Source organism: Antechinus flavipes, chromosome 1, assembly GCF_016432865.1.
Source record: "Antechinus flavipes isolate AdamAnt ecotype Samford, QLD, Australia chromosome 1, AdamAnt_v2, whole genome shotgun sequence".
NCBI lineage: Eukaryota > Metazoa > Chordata > Mammalia > Dasyuromorphia > Dasyuridae > Antechinus > Antechinus flavipes.
In genome coordinates, this window is record NC_067398.1 from 195,369,443 (window position 1) to 195,395,864 (window position 26,422).

Sequence of the window (26,422 nt, forward strand, 5' to 3'; positions counted from 1 at the left end):
TTCTAAAGTGAGGTCCAATCTTATCACTCCTCTTATTTAGTAAACTCCAGTGGGTCTCTTATTTCCAGGATCAAATTTAAAATCCTCTGTTTGGCTTTTAAAGTGATTCATAATCTAGTCCCTTTACACCTTTTCAGTTTTCTTGAACCTTATTTCTCTCCAAATAATCTACAATCTGGTGACACTGACTTCTTTGTTATTCCTCTGACAAGATAATTAATCTCTGATTCCATATTCTCCTTGTCTTTTTCCCATGCCTGGAAAGTCTTCCTATTGATTTTTTAAGTTAATGGTGGATAAACTACAAAGGAAGAAAAAGTAGCATAAGAGTCTCAATCACTCTATTATTAAAGGTTGAGGTGTTCTTGAAAGACTTTATTTTCATGAGGAAATAATCTAGCCTCCAATACTTACTGGCAGTGTGACCCTGAGCAAGTCACTTAATCCTGTTTATTTCAGTTGCTCATTTGTAAAATGATCTGGAGAAGAAAATACTCCAGTATCTTTGCCAAGAAAACCTCAAATGACATTACAAAGAATTGGACATGACTAAAAAAAAAATGACAATGACAACAACAAACAACAAACCCTGAAATAATAGTAATTCATGAACTTTAATGGGAAAAAATACATCTTTATTTTCACTAATTTTTAATTTATATTTAACAATTCCTTCAATCATGACTTTTAAAAACACTCTTATTCTGAGAAGGGGTTCATAAACCAAGAAGTGGGTGATGGCATACACTTAAAGTTATGAACCCCTGTTTTATAACTACTTAGTCTTAACTCAAACAGATCTTTATTCATATCAAGGATGTTCCATCTATTATTTCTAAAATAGTCCATATTCATAAAAGAAAAGCATACAAAAATAAAAGATATATAAAAGATAAATTAATTTTTTCTTTCTGTTCTAGTTGACTCACATCTATTATTTCTAAAATAGTCCATATTCATAAAAGAAAAGCATACAAAAATAAAAGATATATAAAAGATAAATTAATTTTTTCTTTCTGCTCTAGTTGACTCACATTTTTGGTAATATATTCTGACAAATAAAATACTTCATTTAGATTAGCTTCTTAGCTTCCCTAGAACAAGAGCTCGTAAACAATATAGCTTTTTCAAATAAAATTTGTTATGCTTTCTAAATATGATTCATTGATTCCATGTAACTTATAGACTATATTATTCATTCATTGGGAAAAGTTATATCCTAACCAAATAGATGACTTCATTTTTTAAAAAATAAAATCTGACTTTTGTTTCTTCTTGTTATCTGACACTTTTTATTTTTATCGGGTTTTATATTCTATAATGTATGTAAGCCATTTAGCACACCCTACAGTGTCAGGACTCAAAAGGGAACATGAGATGGAATGCTAGATTCTGTTAAACTGACAAGAAAGGAAGGAAAACTCAGTATTTCCAGTAAAAAGATATTAGTCAGACTAGGCATCTTGTGCCTTCTTTGTTATATGAGATGTTTTATGCATTTATTTAGGAAAGGATAAAGTGCTGCTGTGGGTTCTACAGAGATTCAAAATCAAAGTCTGTACCTAGATTGTTTTTCTAAAAGCCATAGAAACAGGACCCCCTTTTTTTTTCTTTTTTTGTCAATTAGGGTTAACCTCTGCTGCCCTTGTGGCTACTCAGCAGGTGGCTGCTCAAGCTTCTGCATCTGGTATGTTTCCTGCACAGAGAAGGTAAATATCCTGTGAATTTTGAATTGCTTTTAAAGAAAGAGACATATTAACAGGGAAAAAAGAAATCTCATGATAGGTTTTTTTTTTTAATTCAAAAGTCAGGCTCCTTCTAAACTGTAATTTTTTTTTTTTTACTTTGTAATGCTAATTGTGGCATTTATTTTTCTAAGAATATATATATATATATAATACACACACACAAAACACAATATAATCACACAATCTTTGTACCTTAAAATCTTTTATTCTCCTTGCTTAATCTAATTGTAATAGTTGTAAAAACAGGAAATTTATATTGATAATGCTACAGAAAAAGACAAATCTAAATATATTTTTGTTTTCATTCAATCACAGGTTAAAAATAAAAGTAAAACGATTGAATTTAACATTAGATATGAAAAACTTTATATTGTATTTTTAAAACTCAAATATTATTTTAGAGTAATTCAAGAAATTAATACAATAAAACACACTCTTCACTTTCATGGTTTTCAGTGTTAATTATGAAAAAAATTGATTTTCTTAAGGTCCCTTGTTTTCTTTTGCAGAGAGTGAAAACATTGGATATGTACACTGTCATGTGATTGGATCACATGGAGAAGCGCTTTATTACAGACATCAGTTCCATGGTGTTAATTTGAAATGCCTTAATGGCAGGCAAAAAGCAGTCATTTCATTTTTGTAAATTGCAGATTTTATCACAGAGTAACAAATGTCGCTGTAATTAAACTTCTTTTATATATATAAATATATATATATATAAATATATACATACATATATATGTGTTATATATGTATATTCTTTACTTTTTATATCAGTAACCAGGCTCAAATACACAGGGTCTGCTGCCAAGTTGCAAGCCACACAATAAAGGAAAAAAGTAATTTTTGTCATGTTGAAAAGTATTAGCCACAAAAGGCTATTTTTTTCTTTTCCTTTTGCTTTTAAATTATAAATAATGTTATGTATCAGTGTGCCTGAACCTTACATACCCTTAAGATATTTCCACAAGCCTCTCAGAAGGACTAACTGTGATGATGACACTTTCATACAATTTAGATGTCTATTTGGTGGCTCCTGTTAAGATGCATCAGTGTGAAATGTTATTGTATTCACTGTTTCATTGTAATTGTGTATGGTGGAAAATATACTTTTGGAAGGCGTGGGGTTGCCAGTACCACAAAAACTGTGTTGTACATAATGTATAGATTTTAAATGGGGAAATAATGAGCATCTATGAATAATGACACATCCATTTAAAAAAATATTGAATGGCAAATAACCCTAATGCCTGCATATCAGAAGACATCTGTGATTGTTCTAATACTTGAATAGTCCCACAGTCTTTTTTTTTTTTTTTAATGTTTACAATTATCCAGTTTTAGAAAAGAGACTTTAATACCATTGCCTGGTTACCTGTTTTATGCTGTAATTTAGTTTATTTTGTGTAAAATGTATATTGAATGCTTTTTTTATACATGCCTTAAATAATTTGGCAATCAGAATTAAAAAAAAAGTTGTTTTTTTAAAATGTTTTTGTGTCTGTCTTATATTCTTAGTGAATCATGGACTAGATTTTTCAAAGGGGATCTCTTAAACTTGCATACATCAATTACATAACATTATATTTTGTATCTTACTCTAGAAAAAATGCTTACTAGGATGACTAATACACTGTACAATATATTATTCTATTACAACACAATTAACAAAAATATATTCAAATAAGATAGTCTCTACAATTTGGTGGCCCTCTCATGATGTTTTTTAGTCTATGTGTATATATCAGAAATAGCTAAATGACAGTTGAAACATCATGTCACTAACTTCTTTATTTTTATCTATCACAAAACTATTGTTTTAACAGATATTTTTAAATTAGTAAATGGAAATGTTATTGTTTTTTATATGTAGGTAGTTTTTAAAAGGCAGTTCTACAATTTATTTATAAAAGGTAAATGGGATTTTATTGAAAAATAAGAAAAAAGAAAGTGTGTACACTTAGTAAAATTCCATTTATCCAAAGGGTCTGGGGAACATTGCTTACAATTCTAGAAAAATTATACTAGAATATTATTTTTTATTATGTCAAAATAAAGTTCTCATTTGACTAAGTTATAAGCACATTTGAACATACTAGAGTAGGAATATTATTTACTGGAAAGAGTACTAGGATTCAAGAGACTAAATAATTATTGTAATTAACAAACTATGTGACTCTTGAACAAGTAATTTAAGTGTTGTTGTGCCCCATTTTCCTCATCTGTTAAATAAGGACATGAGTGAAGTTATCCCTGGAATTCATTCTCATTGTAAAATTATTTGATTTTTCTGTTTAAATGATTACAAATGCTTTTAGACACTTGTTCTACTCAGTTTTCTGGACAATTGTAATGTATATATATATTTTTTAGGGGGAGGAGTTAAAGTGCTAGCATTTTCTGCTATTTCACATATTAACATTCCATGTTTGTAAGTCACATGTGTTAGAGGTGATAAAGCAATATTTTCACATTGATTCAAGACAGCACTCCTCCTAGGACAACTTTCTCAACTTCCATTTTAATTGGTGGCTGAGTCCCTGCAGGGTAGGTACTACTTCTCTCAGGATTCTAGGGGTAACTCCGAAAATTTGGGAATGGTTTTTAAGTGCTGTCACATAACCACAGATGTGTTTTCCTTTTATTATCCAGGCTAAATCAATTAGCCACTTATCTCTTAGTGGTATTTACTACAATGATATACCAGTAACAGTTGTTGAAAAGATTTCTTGCAAAAGTTTGTGGCATATTCTCCTATAAAACTTAGACAACATATGTAGCAACAGTATAATTCATAGCTTCTGATTAGAAGAAAAAAAAAAGTCTTTTCCTCCCTTCTTGAAGGACTCATGAAGTTGTTCTTGAGGTATCCAGTTTGTCTTCACTTCCTGAAGCAAATTTTGCCATCAGATGCTGCAGGTCCAGAGACATTTTTATACTTGCTGATGGGAAATCAAATAATCTGACCTTTTGAAAGCCACAGAGCTCACTCCTTGATTCCTGGTGTTTCCCCCCATTTTGTCATCTGCTAATACAGGTGCAAGGGATTTGCCTTTTCATAGCCTTCCAAAAACTCAATTCACAAAGCTGTGTCTAGAAATATTCTCTCTAGAATTTACTTCTTTTATATATGTAGGTCCATAAGTGTGTCTAATACTTTCAACATGTGATAGAAACAATTATCTATCAGGGTTTCTTCCTCCCCAATAAAACATGAATTTGTCTAGTTTTACCCTGAAAACTAGCAGATCTTTCCCTTGGACTTGATTGATGGGGGAGGATAGTTCAAACTGTGGCTTCCTTTACACAGCTTCCTAGTAGTTTTGGTCATATTGACATGGCTTGCTGTTTACTACTGGACATATAAAAGTTCACCCACTGTGGGTTTGAAGCCCTTCAAAATTAGCAATGAATCTGAGCAGGGCCCCACACTCTGTTCTGCTAACCAGATTCCCCAACCTGGAGTACCCTTTCCATGTTATGGTAAGTAAACTTTCTTTGTTAGCATCCCATTTTCAAACCTGAACTAAGAGCTTTGTCTGAGTAATCTGAGTCACACTTTTTAGCACCAATACATTTCGGTCATCTGATTTCATCCAAAGACTCAAAAACACTTCACTCATTTTCAACTTTATTGACTAGGTTGTTTGTACCTAGTTTATGTGTGTATGTGTTTTATTGATTTGATAGAGAAGTCCAGGTAATTGTTCACACCTAGTTAACATATTTTATCTATTGACTTATTTTGTAACTCAAAGGGACATTAGTCACATTAATTGAGATTGAGACTGTAAGATAATCCTATTATGTTTGTTTTTTTTTTTTTTTTAATAGCCATGGAAAGGCACTAGTGAGACTGAGACAACTTGAGATAGACGGGGTCTTAAATTAGTGCTATTTCTTTTGATATTTGTTCTTTATTAGCTCCCGTAATTTTTGATCTTCCTTTTTTTCAATTTCAACATGCTTTCTAATATAAAGTAAACCTGTTTTCCTTTCCATAGAAGTGATATGAACTAGTATCATTTCCTCATTCACTATATTTCAGTGGCTCTCTATTACCTCCAAGATCAAATATAAATTCCTCTGTTTGACTTCTATAGCCCATCATAATTTGTCCCCTTCCTGTATTTCTAGATTTTTACATTTTAGCCCTCTCCACATATTTTAAAATTCAGTGATCTTGACCTCCAATAAGACAATCCATCCACCAGGTTTGTGCATTTTTACTGACTGTTCCTCATCCCTTAAATGCTCACTCTACTCATCTCCTCCTCCTTACTTCTCTGGCTTCCTTTAAGTCTCACTTTGAAGAAGCCTTTCTTCATTCCTATTAATGCTAATGCCTTCCTTCCAAGATTGTCTCAAATTTATTCAGGATGGTTGTACTTAGCTTTTTCATATTATATTCATATATATTAGACTGTGAGCTCTGTGAATGCAGAGACTTTTCTTTGTATCCCCAATCTTAACACAGTGCCTGGCACATAATTGGTGCTTAATAAATATTTGTTTACTACTTAAGGGAAAATGCCATGCCTTCTTCATTACTGCTTTAAAAATTAATAGTCCTAAACTAGAACCATTCCCAATAAGATCAGGGTGAAATAAGGTTGCCCACCATTAATTTTGTCAATAAGAGAAGAAAAAGAGATTAAAGGAATTAAAGTAGGTAATGAAACCAAATTATTACTCTTTGCAGATGGTATTCTTAGAGAACCTTAGAGAATCAACTAAAAAAATCACTAAAAATAATTCACAATTTTAGCAAAGTAGTTCCAGGATATAAAATAAATCCACATAAATCATTAGCATTTTTATATATTACCAACAAAATCCAGCAGCAAGAGATACAAAGAGAAATTCTAATCAAAATAACTGTTGATAGTATAAAATATTTGGGAAAGTCAGGACTATATGAACACAATTAAAAAAAAATTTCCACACAATAAAATCAGATCTAATCAGTTGGGAAAATATCAAGTGCTCATAGGTAAGCTGAACAAATATAATAAAAATGACCATACTTTATAAATTAATCTACTTATTAAGTGCCATACCAATCAAACTCCCAAGAAATTATTTTACGGACAAAAAAAAATAATAACAAAGTTCATCTGGAAGAAGAAAAGGTCAAGAATTTCAAGAGAATTAATGAAAAAAATGCAAATGAACATGGCCTAGCTGTGCCAGACCTAAAACTATACTATTAAGCATCAGGTACTGGCACTGGCTAAGAAATAGAGTAGTCAATCAGTGGAATAGATTAGATTCACAAGACACAAAATAGTCAATAATGATAGCAATCTAGTATTTGATAAATCCAAAGACCCCAGCTTTTGGAATAAGAACTCACTATTTGACAAAAACTGCTGGGAAAATTGGAAACTTGTATGGCAGAAACTAGGCATTGATCCACACCTAATACCATATATCAACTTGAAATAGGTTCATGATTTAGACATAAAGAGTGATATTATAAGCAAATTAGAAAAACATAGGATAGTTTACGTCTCAGATCCATGGAGAAGGAAGGAATTTGTGACTGAAACGAGAACTGGGACTCATTGAACACCAAATAGATAATTTTGATTACATTAAGTTTAAAAGTTTTTGTACAAACAAAACTAATGCAGACAAGATTAGAAGGGAAGCAAGAAATTGGGAAAACATTTTTATATTTAAAGGTTCTGATAAAGGCTTCATTTCTAAAATATATAGAGAATTGACTCAAATTTATAAGAATTTAAGCCATTCTCCAATTGATAAATGGTCAAAGGATACGAACAGAAAAATTTCCAATAAATTAAAACCATTTTCAATCAGAAGAAAGGTGCTCCAACTCACTACTGATCAGAGAAATGCAAATTAAGAGTAATCTGAGATATCACTAATCATCTCTTAAATTGGCTAAAATGACAGGAAAAGATAATGACAAATGTTGGAGAGGATGTGGGAAAACTGGGATACTGATGCATTGTTGTGAATTGTGAATTGTGAGTTGTGAATGGATCCAACCATTCTGGAGAGCAGTTTGAAATTATGCTCAAAAAGTTAACAAACTGTGCATACCCTTTGACCCAGCAGTGTTACTACTGGGCTTATATCCCAAAGAGAGAGTAAAGAAGGGAAAGGGACCTGTATATGCAAGAATATTTGTGGTAGCCCTCTTTGTAGTGTCTAAAAACTAGAAACTGAGTGGATGCCCATCAATTGGAGAATGGCTGAATAAATTATGGTATATGAATGTTATGGAATACTATTGTTCTGTAAGAAATGACCAACAGGATGATTGCAGAGAGGCCTGGAGAGACTTACATGAACTGATGCTAAGTGAGATGAGCAGAACCAGGAGATCATTGTACACGACAGCAATGAGACTATATGATGATCAATTCTGATGGACGTGGCTCTCTTCAACAATAAGATGTGAATATCCAGGCCAATTCCAATGGTCTTGTAATAATAAGAGCCATCCATACCCAGAGAGGACTGTGGGAACTGAGTGTGGATCACCATATAGCATTTTCACTCTTTTTGTTGTTTGCTTGCATTTTGTTTTCTTTCTTTTTTTTTCCTTTTTGATATAATTTTTCTTGTTCAGCAAGATAATTATATATGTGTATATATATTAACTTATATTGGATTACTTGCCATGTAGGGGAGGGAATAAGGGGAAAGTGGGAAAAATTTGCAACACAAGGTCTTGCAAGGGTCAGTGTTGAAATTGTATCCATGTGTATATTTTGAACATAAAAAAATCTTTAAAAACAACAACAAAACATTAAGTACCTTACCCTGATTCAGATAGTGAGTAATTTTTTAGTATCTTAAACTTAGCATTAGAAGCCAGGGCTTCAGACGCCAAGACTAATGCTAATTGGACTGGAATCTTTCAGTTTAAAAATATATAAAAGCCTTCATGTGGCAAAGAGAAAAATTCAGAGATTATAATTCATTTAGTGATCAAAACTATGTATTTTTAATCCCTAATTACAATTATAAGAATAAAAATAAATTCTAATAACTGAAGTAATTACATTATATATCACAATATTCTTATTTATTATATAACAATATATCATACTAATGTGATTAGTATTTTATGTAATTATATTATTCAAAACATAGTGGAAATAGTTTATATTATATAAACATAAATAATAATTATTAGTATTTTATAGTTTTATATTATACATGGTATTTTAAAATGAAGGGTAGCATAATGTGATTTTTAATATAATCATGATAATAAAATTGTTTTATAATAATAAACAAAATTATGTTTATTATTATGATCTGAAAAAAATTGCATGATATAGTAAAAAGAATAGAAGTTGTCAAAGAAAAAAAATAAAGTCTTTATATCAGTCCTAATGATACATTTTGATATATTTGAAAAACATGTATTATCGTTTAATTGGTAAGATCATGTATGAATGTTTCCTTTGTTAAAGGAGACAAAATGAATTTGTATTTGTTTAATGGTTGCTAAGTTTTTGTATTTGAACAGCCTTTTACTTGTTGAGGATCTTTAAAATGATGGAAAGTGTGTTGACTAAATATGTGTGTGTTTATATGCACATATATACATATACATATATACACATGTATGTGTGTGTATACTGAATAAACAGTGCTCCTAGTAGTAGCTTGAAATTATAGCTGTTTCCCAGCAGTCAGTTTTCACTTTTTCTAAATAAGTCATACCTTTCAGATACAAAATGACTAGCTGTGTATATACTCTGTAGTTGACTAAAGTAAAATGATGATTAAGTGCTAAGTACAAAGGTAGCTTATTGAATAACCAAAAGGATAAGATGGTTGGCTTTGACTACATTTGAGACCAGCTGGCAAATGTTTTTGTCTGCTCTCCACTTCTTTACTACTATAGTGTTGTCTCTGTTGACAACATGAATTGCCAAGGGTCAGGGGTTATTTATAATGGGTGTGTCATTTTTCTGGCAGAACATATAGCTGCTACTGAATGGGAAATTAAACTTTCCCAAAGGACAAGCATGTTTGGCTCCATTATGTAGTTATGATGAAGCTACCATTAATACTGCTGTAATTGTTTTACTTTTATGGACATAAAAATCAGTCCCCTTTGTGACTAACAATAAGGTTTATTGATTTTACTACATATTATTTTTTCCTGGCTTGCTCATGTCTGCTTGTCCTAAACACATACAAAAAACCTGCATTGCCAACACAGTGCAAATTAACTTCACTGAGGAAATAGTCCTGAATGATTGTCTTGTCTATAGCAGTGATTCCTTTGAATACAGAATACTGAAAACACATTAATAAGACCTATAATTCCATTTACTCCTATACTAAAATCTCAAAAAAACTTTTGCGTTTAAACATGCAACTGATTTTTTTGCCTAGATCATTAACATATTTATCATTAAGCAGACCTTATGAATTCAATAATACAGATTTAGTATTAAAATACAAGTGCCTATAAATAACTAGAATGATTCCATCTGATTGCTATAGGAAGAAGCAGCAATTTAAATTGTAAATAATAGTGACATCTTTATATACTTAACTTAAAAAAAAAAGAGCAAGGTAGTCAATAATCAATGACATATTGAGGTAGGGAGGTAAAGTTTCATTCAATATGAGAGAATAAAAAAGTAAAAACAATTTTTTGGTGAGTCCATTACTGTTTAAAAATGTCTTCATTCTATAATGATCCATGCTTTAACTAAAGCTGTCCAAAAAATGGAATGAGCTAACTTGGCAAGAATTAAAATTCCTATCATTGGAAGTCTTTGCGGGGAGATTAGGTAACCACTTCTTAAGGACTTTTATAGGAATTTATATCAGTTATACATTAGACTACATGATTTCTCAGATCCCTTCCAATTGTGAGAATTCCTTCCAATTATTCCATGACCTTAGGGAATGATAGTTTGACATTCTTACATTTTAGAAAAATAAATAAGGTAAGATTCAGAAAAATTGTCATGTTACATAACTAATTAGTGGCAGAACCAGGACTAGAACTCAGTTTTTTTGACTTTTAACTTATATCATACTTCCTTATTCTTCGTTAAAATCTGGGGGAACTATTCAACTTTGACATATCAAATTATATGCTATTTCTTTACTGATAGGAAGAATTTATATTTCTTTTATTTAATGTTTATTCTGTATTTAATGTGCATTAAAATGATAATTTCTTCAAAGTAGCACATAAAAAAATTGCTTATGTAACTATGAATCCCTTCCAATACAGCTTTTATTAAATTATATAATAAATTTAACATGTTACTTACAAAGCTATTTATTCTCTTTGTCTCTACTTATATATTTACTGCTCGTTCATGCATTTAAAAAATGTTTCAGTGGTCCTCATTTTTTTTCTTTTCTCATTTTTAAGCTATTGCTAGTTCCTTTATTCTTTCTCAGCCCCTTTCTTCATTAATAATAAATAAAAAGAAGCCTTATAACAAAAAAGAATACTCAAGTAAAGTAAATATACCATGTATAGCATGTTTCATTATATGTCCCTTGGAATTCAGAGTTCTTAAAGCTTTCTATTTTTCTTTACAATATGTTATTATATAAGTTGTTTTCTTGTATTTGCTACTTCACTGTTCTTCAGTTCAGATAAAACTTCCCAGAGTTAATTATCTGAAATTGTCTCCATCATTTCTTACCACATGATATTTCCTCTATAATATATTGTCACTCTCCAATTGATGGACACCCCCTTAGTTTCTGGTTATTTACTTTTTTTTTTCTTTTTTAATCTCTTCTTTGGTATTTACCCTCTAGTAATGAAGACTCCTTTCTCCTTCACTTGACTGGTGTGTGTGTGTGTGTGTGTGTGTAAAACTTTTTGCTTTTTTTGTATAAGTGAAACCTGCTTGTCCTTACCCTACTTCCCTTTGTTTTTGTATACTCTTCTTGAACATTGCAATTATGAGAAATGAGTAAATTCTACCCCTTCTCACTCCTTTTTTTATAATAGTGAATTCCACTTACTCTCTTTTATCTTTCCTCTCTTAAAACTCGCAGAACAGGATCCATCTACTTCTACCTTCTTATTTAAAATTCCTTTCCCATATAGAGTCTTTAGAAAGTTGGCATATGGCCACTTGCTGGTCCAGGAAGACAACTGTTCAAGTAGAAAAGAGATGAACTTTGAAAGAAAGTCAGAGAACCATTTGAGATAAGGTTTGTTTTAAATACTAAAATGGAGCAGGATTCTGGGAAGATGGTGGAGTAGGTCAGAAAATTCAAGCTCTCCAGAACAGAACAAATTTGTGCCTAATGAAAAACAAAAAAGACTTGGGGGAGAATAAAGATCCTCCTGGAGCAACTCAAGAAGACCTGAAGGAAGAAAGTCCCTAGGACTGGGTTGTAACCAGAGTTACCTGCAGATTAGTTCCACAAAGACAGCAATTAGGAAATCCTGAGACAAGCTGGATTCAGCTGAGGCAGAACTGCCAGAACTTTAACCTCCCCAACAACATGGGGAATCGGGGTCTGAGTCCTGGGAAGACTGAGGAAGCTTCTGTCGATTAGGCATGCCAGGTCCAGCTATGCTGCTGAAATGATGCCCTGGCTGAGAAGAAATGGGCACATCCAATGAGTACAGAAGCAATAGGGCAGGAAGGCTACTGGTAGTGGACACTTACTTTGGTTTTGGGGTCCCAGATCAGAGGAGAACTGAAATGAAACTAAAGGTATCATCCCCCCCGACCACCCTCAATCCAGAATTAAAGCACTAATAGTTCAAAAAAAAAAAAAGAATAGGCAAAAAAGAAAGAATGTAACATTAGAAACTTACAATGGGAATGGGGAAGACTGAGATTCATCTTCAGAGGAGAACAGTGAAGTAAGAAAAATCTCTTCTACCCCAAGAGCAATGTTAAATAGCTACCTGGCCAGAAAGAAGTTGTAGAATTCAAAAAATATCAAAATCAAGTGAGAGAAATTGAGGAAAAAGTAAAAAAAAATAAATAAAAATTATCCAAGAAAAACGAGATTATGAAAAAAAGTTAACTACTTAGAAAAGAAGAAACAAAATTTAAAAAAAGGAAATTAATTCTTTGAAAATTGAAATTTGGCAAGGGGAAGCCAGTGAATCTATCAAAGACTAAGAAATAACAAAACAAAACAAAATATAAAGAATGAAAAAATAGAAAAGAATTTAAACAACATAAGAAGAATAATGGGTCTAGGGAGTAGATCAAGAAGAAAAAAAAAACATCAGAACAATTGGACTACTTGAAAGTTGTGACCAAAAAAAGAATCTTGACAAAATAATGCAAGAAATAATCCAAGGAAATTGTCCTGGAATGATAGAACATAAAGGGAAAGTAGAAATAGGAAAAAAATCCACTGATCACCACCTCAAAGAGATCCTTTCCTGAAAATACATAGGAAGATTATTGCCAAATTTCAAAAACCCCAATCAAAGAGAAAATTTTGCAAGAAGCAAACAAACAAAAAACAATTCAAATATGCTGACAATAAAATTAGAAGCATTCAGAACTTAGTAGCAGCTACAAAAAAAGACTGCAGATCTGGGATAATACATACATACATATATATATATATATGTATATATATATATGAAAGTAAGAAGGAAGGAAAAAAAGAAAGGAAGGGAGGAAAAAGAAGGAGAGAAGAGAGGGAGGGAAGAAAAGAAGGATGAGAGGCAGAAAGGGAAGGAAAAAGGAAGGAAGGCTGTGGCCAAAAACATCATAAGTGGCAAAATTATCCAGAATACCACACGAAAAAAATGGAAATTCAGCAAACTTGCAGATTTTTCAGGGCTTTAGCTCAACTAAATCCAAACTTAATAGAAAATTTAACATATGAGTCAATATCCAAGATTAATTTCAAGGAACTCAGATATACAAATTATTTATATTTTTTACATGGAAATTATACCATATGTTTAAGATTGGCAAAAGTAATTGGATAGCTCAAAAGACAGATTGGAGCAGAATTGAATATGATCTGAATCTAAAAAGTAAAACTATTTAGGAAAAGGTAAAAATAATAAGTATGTTATATAAATGATGTGCAGAGGAAGAACTGATACAGAAACAGGGGGAGGAAGGTTTATAGTTCTGAAAACCAACTAACTTCAGGAATGGGTTGTGTGTGAGAGAGATCATAAAAGGTATTGCACCTTATAAAATCTGTAAAGAAATAAGGGAGGGAAAAAGATAAGGGTGGGGTATAGAAGGATTTGTAGATTTATGATAGTAGAATAAGATGTGTAGATTAATGGGAAAGGGATAAAGAGGAGTAGAAAGGATGACATAGAATAAGGTGGGGTACAGAAGGGTTTGTAGATTAATAGAAATGGGATAATGTATGTAAATTAATGGAAATGGAATAAAATGAGAAGGAAAGGTTGGGGGGAGAAGATAAGGCTGAGGAGAGATTAAGTAATAGTAAGGCAAGTTAAGGAGCAGAATTAAAACAGAAGAGTTAACAGGAACAGAAAATAAGAGATATATACAAACATTACAACAAGAATCAGGAATAGAATTTATTACAAAAAAAGTAGGGCTATTAATCACTGGTTTTTGACAAAGTCAAATGTAAAAGATTCAATCAAAAGAGAAATCTACATTCTATATCAGCCATATTAAATACATTTGTTTTAGGTTCATATTTATATATGGGTAAATGCAAATATTTATAATTATATGTAAGTATATTTGCATATATATGCACGTAGGCATAGATATATGTATGTATATACATGCTTAACTGTACTCTACTTGTAGAATATGGGAAGACCAAAGGGGAAAGAAAAAACAAAATAGAAAGTGCATAGCAGAAAACAAAAAATAACAAAATAAGCAAAGAAAAGATATACACTCACGAATACAATCTTTTCTATTGTCATATATGCTTTTTTAAAATGGAAATTTTTATATATTATGAATACCTCCTGGTGTTCTGCTTGGCACATGACAGTATTTTGTTTTGGTTTTGTTTTTCTTCCTCTATTTTGCTTTTTCTTATTTTGTATTTAGTTCAATTAAAAAAAATAAATTACTTAAGAAAACATACTTGAGTGGTGATGGGTTTTTCTGCTTTGAATGTTTCCAAGCAGAGCTCTAAAAGTCACAGATACTTTAATCACTCCTGATGATTGTGACCTTGGGAAATAGGTACTATTCATTTTATAGATGGTTTACGGGGGCCCTGTCCATGATTCCAGAATGAAAAAGAGTACTTGTGGTTACTTACAGACCAGAACACAGGCCAAAATGGAAGTGACCATACCTGTTCTTGGTTTATGTCACCATGGAAGAACTGATGGCTTTTAGACCCCAGAATTAGCTTGGAAAAAAGTACTGGGCAAGAATGAAAGTATCTCTTGGAGAAGGATGGGGAAAGGATAAGGCTAGAGATATTGTTCTGTCTCCCTTGCAGCCACACACAAATCACAATCCTTTGCCAGTTGTTGTCCTCTCTGCTTGGAGTGCCATATCTTTACATCTGGGTGCTCTGTACACAGGAATATAATTTGTAGTTGCTCATATTGTGAGATATTTTGGGTTTGGGATGGTAAATTTGTCATCAGCAATGTCAAGTGCAACAACATAAGTCAAGAAGGATGAAGACTAAGAAAAGATCATTAGGATTGACATTGTTATTTTTGTGGAGACTAGTTTCAAAAAAGTAATTAAGGCAAATTCCAGATTGCAACAGTTTTAACGAATCAATGATAGGGGAGGAAATGGAGAGACAGTGTAGAGATAGCTTTTTCAAGAAATTTGCTGAATGATTTTACATATACAATCTGTAATACACTTGCTAGCCTTCTTTAAAGAGGAAGAAGGAGGAGAAGAGAGAAAAAATTTGAACCTCAAAATTTTTTTAAATGTTTAAAATTATTTCTATGTCTAATTGGGGAATATATATATATAAAGTTTGCTGAGATAGGAATGAAATAGATGATAGGTTTAGAGTCTAAATAAAAGTTGTTAGGCTTTTTCTTAAGTATTGGAAAGATTTGACCATATTTGAAATTCATGGAGAATGAAAAAAAAATAGATAAAAAATTAAAGTTTCAAAATATTTGTGGAGATGTTTGAGGATGCAAATCTGCTGAAGAAGATTATGTGATACTCCTAACTCAAAATGTCTCCTCTTTGTTTATCTTGAAACTGTTTTTCTTTTTCCTTTCTATTATCTCATTTGGTGATGTTTACATTGGTTTAATCATTCCTTTGCAAGTGATCTCTAGACCTATATAGCTAGCCCTAAACTCTCTTCTGTCCTACAGCATTAACAGCATCTTGACACATCAAAGTGGATATTCCACAGGTATTTCAGTTTCAACACATCCAAAATAATTCATTGTCCTCCTAAACTATTCTCTTTTTTGAACTTTTATTGTAAAAGGCACTAACATCCTTTTAGTAACCCAAGAATATAACTACAGTCTTATTCTCAGTTCCTCAGTCTCAGTCTTCTCCACATATAAAACCAGTTGCCAAATCTTATTGCTATATGACATGTATTGCATTTGTTCTCTATTTTCTAGTCACATAGCTGTCAAGTTGTTAGGAGTATTTACCTAAACTTTTGCTATATTCTTCTAATTGTTTTTGTGCCCTAAAAATCTTTTTTCTTTTATATGTCTTACATACAACTGTCAAAGTAAATTCATTAAAATGTTGTTTTCTAAGAGAAATATAGATTTCAGTTTGTCATCCAAATCTCTTCATAATCTAGTTCCAGGATACTTTCTCAGCTTTATTATAGAAAACTCCCTTTTGATCTGATAAAGGCCTATTTCTAAAGTATATAGAGAATTGATTCAAATTTATAATAGTTCAAACCATTCTCCAACTGATAGATGGTCATAGGATATGAACAGACAATTTTCAGATGAAGAAATTGGAATTATTTGTAGCCACATGAAAAAATGCTCCAAATCACTATTGATCAGAAATACACAAATTAAGACAACTCTAAGATACCACTACACACTTGTAAGATTGGCTTAGATGACAGGAAAAGATAATGATGAATGTTGGAGGGGATGTGGGAAAACTGAGATACTGATACATTATTGATGGAATTGTGACTAGATCCAACCATTCTATAGAACAATTTGGAACTATGCTCAAAGGGCTATTAAACTGTGCATACTTTTTGATCCAGCAGTGTTTCTACTGGGCTTATATCCCAAAGAGATGTTAAAATGACTGAATAAGTTATGATATATGAATGTTAGGAAATATTATTGTTCTATAAGAAATAATCAGCAGGATGATTTCAGAGAGGCTTGGAGAGACTTACATGAACTGATGCTGAGTGAAATGAGCAGGAACAGGAGATCATTGTACATGGCAACAACAAGACTATGCAATGATCAATTCTGATGGACATGGCCATCTCCAGCAATGAGATGAATCAGATCAGTTCCAATTGTTCAGTAATGAAGAGAGCCATCTACACCCAGAGAGAGAACCATGGTAACACAACATGGAAGTCTCACTCTCTCTGTTGTTATTTGCTTGCATTTAGTTTTCTTTTTTAGTTTTTCTTTTTCTTCCTTCTTGATCTGATTTTTCTTGTACAATAAGATAACTGTATAAATATGTATACATATGTTGGATCTATTATGTATTACAACATATTTAACATGTATTGGACTACCTAGTGGCTGGGGGTGGGGTGAGGGGAAGGAGGAAAATTTTGGGGAAAAAAAGGTTATGCAAAGGTCAATGTTGGAAAAATTACCCATGCATATGCTTTGTAAATAAAAAAAGCTTTAATAAAAATTTTTAAAAAAGAAAATTCCTTTTCACATACTCTGTGACACCATAAACTGGTCTTGTTTCTCACACGCAATACTCCATTTCCTATCTCTGTTTTTGGATTGGATGTAAGTTATGCCAGGAAATTACTCCCTTTCCTCTATTCTACCTCTTAGAATTCCTTATTTTCTTCAAGCCTGAATTCAGACACTACTTTCTACATGAAGTCTTTCCTGATTCTCCCTCCTCTCAGTACCCCCATTCTCCAAATTGCCTTATATGTATTTGTTACATATGAATATTTGTGTACATCCATTCATAATACACACATATATATTCTTCAAATATGTATTTCAATACATACTGTCTTTTTATTAGGTCCTTGAGGGAAGGGATTGTTTCATTTTTTGTCTTTGCTTCACTGTACAATGTCTAGAAAAGATACTTAATAGATGCTTGTTAATTCATTGTTAGAGGGAACTTCCAATCAATCAGTAATTTTGAATCTGATATGCTTCGTTCAACATCTATAAACTTAGAGGCTTCCCTGAATTCTTGCCATAGAAATGCCATAGGAAGAAGATATTGTTTTGAAAAATATATAGGAAGAGATATGAAATACATTATAAAAATATTTTCTGGATTCTGGATTCAAGTATTAGAAAATAGACATATTTAACCTTGAATTATTTATTTCTTAAGTGTTACCAAAACAAAAAAGTAAAAGTAAAATTTTTATCAACAAAAAAATTACATAATTACAGTATAGAGGAGAGCTTCTTAAACTTTTAAATTTGCAATTCCAACATTCAATTACCCCATATGGGGTGAGGATCCACAGTTTAAGAAGTTGGGGTATAGAGCAGTAGTGTCAAAATAAAATAAAAATAAAATCTATTCCTTAATTGTAGTCAAGGATTCCTATAGACATCCATATTAACTTTAAAAATCTATACATTAATAATATTTTTGCTTTATTGTGTTTTTATTTATTTTGTTAAATATTTCTCACTTGCATTTTGTCTGATTTAAGCCATGTCAGCAACATGCAGAATGAAGAGTATATATTTAACACCTCTGATATAGAAGGAAACATAGCAGCTGAGACATCTAGAAACTCAAAAGAGATAAATCTAAGAAAAGATTTAATAGTAAAAACCCATTGCTTCAAGTATCTATAAACAAATGCCAGAAGTATATGAAACAAATAAGAAATGGTACTGTGGGAGTTGGAGATATTAACTCATGACTTTCTCATTCAGCCAGTATCTTTTCTTCACAATCCAAGAGAAATTTAGGACTACAAAAAAGAATAGGCACTAGTTTTAGCTATATTAGGAGGGTGGGAAAAGTAGAATCAAAAGATGGTAGGATCATAGCTTGAGGTAGATAAGTTGATAGATGATAACTAACAACAAAAAGAATAAGAACCAATCAATTTTTATTTTGTTTCCTTTTTCTTCACAAAGGAACATTGCTTCTAGACTGGAAATAGCAGAATAAAATTCCCTAACAGAGAGTAAATACCCAGGAGAACTAAGGAGATTGTAAGAGAGCTTATAACTGCTCTTAAAAGTTCAAGTCACATTGACGTGATTTTTGAATCATTAGTGATATTTGAAAAATAATGAAAAATGGTAGAGTTTTCCAAACATTGGAACAAGAAAAATATGCTGTTTTTGTTGTTGTTGTTGTTGTTAAAGAAAAGAACATCTTTAAGCTAATTATAACTCATTAAGCTTGAATTATGTTCTTAGGAAAATTTTAGAACAAATCATTAAAGTCATTTGATAAACATTTAGAAAGGAAAGTAAGGAATAACTTGGCTTTGTTCTGTGCATATAGTTTAGCTAGATATAGAAAAACTTCTGATAAAGTATCTTATATTATTTTTTGGAACTGATGGAAAGATATGGATTAAACAATAATACAGCCAGGTGGATTTAGTACAGATCAGACAGTTGGACTCAAAGAATAGTAGTTAATAATTCAAAATTAGTACAGTAATAGGTCTATAGGTGAGCACCCACAGAAATCTATACTTGTTCCAGTAATTTTACATATTCACAAACACACACAGACACACATACACACAGACATATATATACACACACAGATGCAAGTGTGTGTGTATGTATATGTGTGTATATATACATATATATATATATAGCTCTACATATATTTACACATATGAATATATGTAAGCTTATCTATATTTATACACACATACATACATATTTATATAATATATAGATATGCTTTAACATTCATTTTTTTAAAGACTGAGTTCTGGGGGTGGAGCCAAGGTGGCAGAGAGGACACACTTCTTTTTGAGCTCTCCTATTACCCTCACATTAAGTATGAAAGTCGTCCTCTGAAATAGTGCTGGACCAGCAGAACCCATGAATATTGGGAGTGCAGTAAATTACCAGCAGAAGATAATTTTGAAGATTCCCCAGAAAAGTCTTTTTTTGGTGGCAGGGAAAAGGAGACCAGGCACAGGCAGGGAGGCAGAACACGGAAGCCAGTGCCACGTTGAGCAGACCCTGGGTGAGGTGTGATCTCCATCAGGCAGTACAGATTCCATGCTCCAGAGAAACTACAAGGAGGACTCTATCACAGTGTTGGCTACTCTGCCCTGGTTGTAAGACAGTAGATCAGCAGAGAAGTTATAAAACATCTAACACAAACACAAAAGGTAAATAGTGAACCCCAATGTGCCAGAGTCTCATGGGACCTGGACACGCCCACCCATCACCTAGAGTGACTCAACACAAGCCCAGCACAGCTACTGCCACTACCTGGTGTCTGTAGAGAAAACTTGGAAAGCCTTCTTTGCCCTTAAAAGCAGATCCCAACTTTTTTTTTTTTTTTTAATGAGTAAAATAGGCAAAGTGGCCTCTCATTATAGATAGCTTCTATAGTGAAAGAGAAGAATAGATTTCAAACACTGAAGAGACTAAAAGCAGATGGTCTCCAGATGAAGTTCCAAAGGGTGATATAACCTAGTCCCTACTACACAAGGCTCTCCTAGAAAAAATGAAAAAGGATCTTACAAGAGAGCTAGAAGAAAAACGGGGAAAGGAAATTTAAAATTTGCAAGAAGATTCAGAAAAAGCATATAGCTCATTAAAAGATAAGAGTGGAAAAAGAAAACAACACCCTGGAAAATAGAATTTGTGAATTGGAAAAGGTAAAGAACTCCCAGGAAAACAGAACTAAAGGACATAACTCCTTTAAAAAATTTGTGAAATGGAAAAAAAATCAATAAAACAAAACAACTCATTTAAAAACTCAATTGGGCAAATTCCAAAAGAAATAAAATAAAGTAAATGAAGAAAATAATTCATTAATAATCATAACTGAACAAATGGAAATGAATGACTTGATGAGACATCAAGAATCAGTTAAGCAAAACCAAAAAAATGAAAAAATAGAAAAAAAAAGTTAAATAGCGACTTGGGAAAGCAACAGACCTGGAAAATAGATCTACGAGAGATAATCTAAGGATTACTGGACTCCCTGAAAACCATGATGAAAAAAAAGAACCTAGACACTATTTGTCAGAAAAGCATCAAAGAGAACTGCCCAGATGACATAGAATCAGAAGGTAAAAATAGCCATTGAAAGAATTCACCAAACACCTCCTGAAAGAGAGCCAGTAATTAAAACTCTAAGAAATATTATGGCTAAATTTCAGAATTATCATACAAAGGAAAAAATATTACAAGCAACCAGAAAAAAACAATTCAAATACCAAGGAACCACAATAAGAATTATCCAAGATCTAGCAGATTCCACATTATAAGATCAAAGGGCATGGAATTTGATATTCCTAATGGCAAGGAAACTTAGAATGTAGCCAAGAATAAACTTCCCTGCTAAACTAAGCATTTTCTTCCAGGGAAGAAAATGGGCCTTCAATGAAACAGTTGAATTCCATTTATTTCTGATAAAAAAACAAACAAACAAAAAAAAAAAAACAAAAAACAGCTAAACAAAAAATTTGACCTCCAAACAGGGGACTCAAGTGAAGTATAAAAAGATAAAAAGAACTCTTGAGAACTATATTTCTGTTATAGGTATACATAGAGAGTGCATGTATAATTTGATTTTACAGTTATAATATAAAAAAGAAACTAGAGTTGGAAAGGGTATTGTACCAGAAAAAGGGGAAAGGAGAGGCAAAATGAGGGAAATTACATCTCAGGAAGAGGCGAAGGAAACCTTTTGTATTTGAGGGAAAGAAAGGAGGGGGATGAACATTGTGTGAATATTACTCTCATCAGATTTGGCTCAAAGAGAAAATATTAGACATTGTGGTTTACCAAGAAACTTCTCACACCTTACTGAAAATTGGGAGGGGAAAAATGAAAAGGGAAGGGATAAGCTAAATAGAAGAAAATATAGAAGTAGTAGGGGGAAGGTATAAGAAAGGGGGGGGGGCTCCTTGAAGTAAGTGGTGCCCATAAGCTAAATACCAGGCAAGGGGGTAAGGGGGAAAGGAAAGAGAAAAGTATAATCTGGGGATAATAAGATGACAAGAAATACAGAATTAGTAGCTTGAACCATAAACGTGAATGCAGTAAACTCTCCCATAAAGCAGAGGTGGATAGCAGCCTGGATTAAAAATCAGAATCCTATAATATGTTGTTTACAGGAAACACATTTAAAGTAGGGTAATACATACAGAGTAAAAATAAAAAGCTGGAGCAGAATCTGCTATACTTCAGGTGAAGTAAAAAAAATCAAGAATAGCCATCTTGATCTTAGATCAAGCAAAAGCAAATATTGATCTAATTAAAAGAGATAAGGAAGGAAACTATATCTTGCTAAAGGGTACTATAGATAATGAAGCAATATCAATATTAAACATATATGCACCAAGTGGTATAGCATCTAAATTTGTAAAGGAGATGTTAAGAGAGTTGCAAGAAGAAATAGTAAACAAAACTATAATAGTGGGAGATCTCAACCTTGCTCTCCCAGAACTAGATAAATCAAACCACAAAAGAAATAAAAAAGAAGATAAACAGATAAATATAATAATAAAAATAATAATAAAAAAAAGTTAGATACTATAGATCTTTGAAGAAAATTAAATGGAGACAGAAAGGAGTTCTCTTTCATTCGATGATTCATGGAACTTAGACAAAGATTGACTGCATATTAGGACATAAAGACTTCAAAATCAAATGCTGAAAGTCAGAAATAGTAAGTGCATTCTTTTCAGATCATGATGCAATGAAAACTACATTCAATAAAAAGCCAGGGGAAAATAGACCAAAAGGAAATTTGAAATTGATCTCATCCTAAAGAATGAATGAATGAAACAGCAAATTATAGACACAATCAAAAAGTTCAAGCAAGAGAATGATAACAATGAGACAACATACCAAAATTTGTGGGATGCAGCCAAAGCACTAATAAAGGGAAATTTTATATCTTGGTGGCTTACTTGCACAAAAAAGAGAAAGAGAAGATCAATAAATTGGGCTTTCAACTAAAAAGCTAGAAAAAGATCAAATTAAAACTCCCAGTCAAATACTAAACTTGAAATTCTAAAAATAAAAGGGGCAATTAATAAAATTGAAAGTAAAAAAAAAAATTGAATTAACAAATAAAACTAAGAGTTGGTTTTATGAAAAAACCAAGAAAATAGATAAACCTTAGGTATATTTGATTAGAACAAGGAAAGAGGAAAATCAAATTATTAGTCTTAAAAATGAAAAGAGAGAACTCTCCACTAATGAAGAGGAAATTAGAGCAACTATTAGAAGTTACTTTGCCAAACTTTATGCCAATAAATTTGATAACCTAAGTGAAATGGAGGAATACCTACAAAAATATAGGTTGCCCAGATTAACAGAGGAGGAAATTGCTTAAATTGTCCCATTTCAGAAAAAGAAATAGAACAAGCTATTAATCAACTCCCTAAGAAAACATCCCTAGGACCAGATGGATTTACATGTGAATTCTACCAAACATTTAAAGAACAATTATCCCCAATGCTATATAAACTATTTGAAAAAATAGGGAATGAAGGAGTCCTACCAAATTCCTTTTATGACACAGACATGATATTGATACCTAAACCAGGTAAATTGCAAACAGAGAAAGAAAATTATACACCAATCTCCCTAATGAATATTGATGCTAAAATCTTAAATAAGATATTAGCAAAGAGATTACAAAAAGTTATCTCCAGGATAATATACCATGATCAAGTAGAATTTATACCAGGAATGTGGGGCTGGTTCAATATTAGTAAAATAATCAGTATAATTGGCCATATTAATAACCAAATTAAGAAAAACCATATGATCATCTCAATAGATGCAGAAAAAGCATTTGATAAAATCCAACATCCATTCTTATTAAAAACACTTGAGAGTATAGGAATAAATAGACTTTTCCTTAAAATAATCAGTAGCATCTATTTAAAACCATCAGTAAGCATCATATGTAATGGGGACAAACTGTAACCATTCCCAATAAGATCAGGAGTGAAACAAGGTTGCCTGCTATCATCATTACTATTCAATATTGTATTAGAAATGCTAGCTTTGGCAATAAGAGTTGAGAAAGAGATTAAAAGAATTAGAATAGGTAATGAAGAAACCAAATTATCACTCTTTGCTGATGATATGATGGTATACTTAGAAAACCCCAGAGACTCTACTAAAAAGTTATTAGAAATAATCCACACCTTTAGCAAAGTGGCAGGATACAAAATAAACCCACATAAGTCATCAGCATTCTTATATATCACTAACAAAATCCAACAATTAGAGTTACGAAGAGAAATTTAATTTAAAGTAACTACTGACAGTATAAAATACTTAGGAATCTATCTGCCAAGAAAAAATCAGAAACTTTATGAGCAAAACTACAAAACGCTTTCCATACAAATTAAGTCTGATCTAACCAATTGGAAAAATATTAAATGCTCTTGGATAGGGCGAGCAAATATAATAAAGATGACAATACTACCTAAAGTAATCCATTTATTTAGTGCTATACCAATCAGACTTCCAAAATCCTATTTTAATGACCTAGAAAAAAATAACAACAAAGTTCATATGGAAAAACAAAAGGTCAAGAATTTCAAAGGAATTAATGAAAAAAAAATCAAATGAAGGTGGCCTAACTGTATTAGATCTAAAATTATATTATAAAGCAACAGTTACCAAAACCATTTGGTATTGGCTAAGAAATAAATTAATTGATCAGTGGAATAGGATAGGTTCAAAGGACAAAACAGTCAATAACTTTAATACTCTAGTATTGACAAACTCAAAGACCCCAGCTTTTGGGATAAGAACTTATTGTTTGACAAAAATTGCTAGGAAAATTGGAAACTAGTATGGCAGAAATTAGGCATTGACCCACACTTAACACCATATACCAAGATAAGATCAAAATGGGTTCATGACCTAGGCATAAAGAGTGAGAGTATAAATAAATTAGAGGAAAACAGGATAGTTTACCTCTCAGACCTGTGGAAGAGAAAGGAATTTATGACCAAAGAAGAACTAGAGATCACTATTGATCACAAAATAGAAAATTTTGATTATATCAAATTGAAAAGTTTTTGTACAAACAAAACTAATGCAGACAAGATTAGAAGGGAAGCAATAAACTGGGAAAACATTTTTACAATCAAAGGTTGTGATAAAGACCTCATTTCCAAAATATATTGAGAATTGACTCTAATTTATAAGAAATCAAGCCATTCTCCAATTGATAAATGGTCAAAGGATATGAACAGACAATTATCAGACAAAGAAATGAAACTATTTCTAGCTATACGAAAAGATGCTCCAAGTCATTATTATTCAGAGAAATGCAAATTAAGACAACTCTGAAATACCACTACACTACACACCTGTCAGATTGGCTAGAATGACAGGGAAAGATAATGCGGAATATTGGAGGGGGGGGGGAGGGATGTAGGAAAACAGGGACACTAATATATTGTTTGTGGAATTATGCATACATCCAACCATTCTGGAGAACAATTTGGAACTATGCTCAAAAATTATCAAAATGTGCATACCCTTTGATCCAGCAGTGTTACTACTGGGCTTATATCTCAAAGAGATCTTAAAGAAGGGAAAAGGACCTGTATGTGCGAGAACGTTTGTGGAAGTCCTCTTTGTAGTGGCCAGAAATTGGAAACTGAGTAGATGCCCACCAATTGGAGAGTGGCTGAATAAATTTTGGTATATGAATATTATGAAATATTATTGTTTGGTAAGAAATGACCAACAGGATGATTTCAGAAAGGCCTGGAGAGACTTACATGAACTGATACTGAGTGAAATGAGCAAGACCAGGAGATCATTATATACTTCAACAACAATACTATATTATGATCAGTTCTGATGGACTTAGCCATCTTCAGCAATGAGATGAACCAAATCAGTTCCAATGGAGCAGTAATGAACTGAGTCATCTACACCCAGCAAAAGAACTCTGGGAGATGACTAAGAACCATTACATAGAATTCCCAATCCCTCTATTTTTGTCTGCCTGTATGTTTTATTTCCTTCACAGGCTAATTGTATACCATTTCAGAGTCTCTTTCTTTTTGTACAGCAAAATGTATACTTATTTTGTATTTAATTTATACTTTAATATATTTAACATATATTGGTCATCCTGCCATCTAGGGGAGGGGTTTGGGGGAAGGAGGGGAAAAATTAGAATAAAAGGTTTGGCAATTGTCAATGCTGTAAAATTACCCATTCATATAACTTGTAAATAAAAAGCTATTAATAAAAAAAAGTGAATGGCATATTTTTCAAATCTGAATTGGGACTTAGGAAATTTTCATAATGCAAAGATTGTAGTTCTTTAGCAACCACTCATTTTTAGCATCTTGATTCTCATGAGTTTTGTTCTTCT

The 26,422-nt window shown here is 32.0% G+C and overlaps 1 protein-coding gene across 3 annotated transcripts in view; it reads left to right on the forward strand.

Annotated features, from left to right (window-relative positions):
* The window catches only part of ZNF608 (zinc finger protein 608), a 227,760-nt gene extending 224,519 nt beyond the window's left edge, over positions 1–3,241 (forward strand). For 2 of the 3 annotated variants that reach the window (XM_051994734.1, XM_051994708.1), the window contains exons 8-9: positions 1,628–1,709; positions 2,258–3,241. In XM_051994734.1, the coding sequence (XP_051850694.1) occupies positions 1,628–1,709; positions 2,258–2,264 (89 nt within the window). In that variant the 3' untranslated portion in view covers positions 2,265–3,241. Of the gene's footprint in view, positions 1–1,627 lie in introns of all 3 variants that reach the window. The other variant, XM_051994717.1, reaches the window with a different exon arrangement.
* The last annotated feature ends 23,181 nt before the right edge of the window (positions 3,242–26,422 follow it).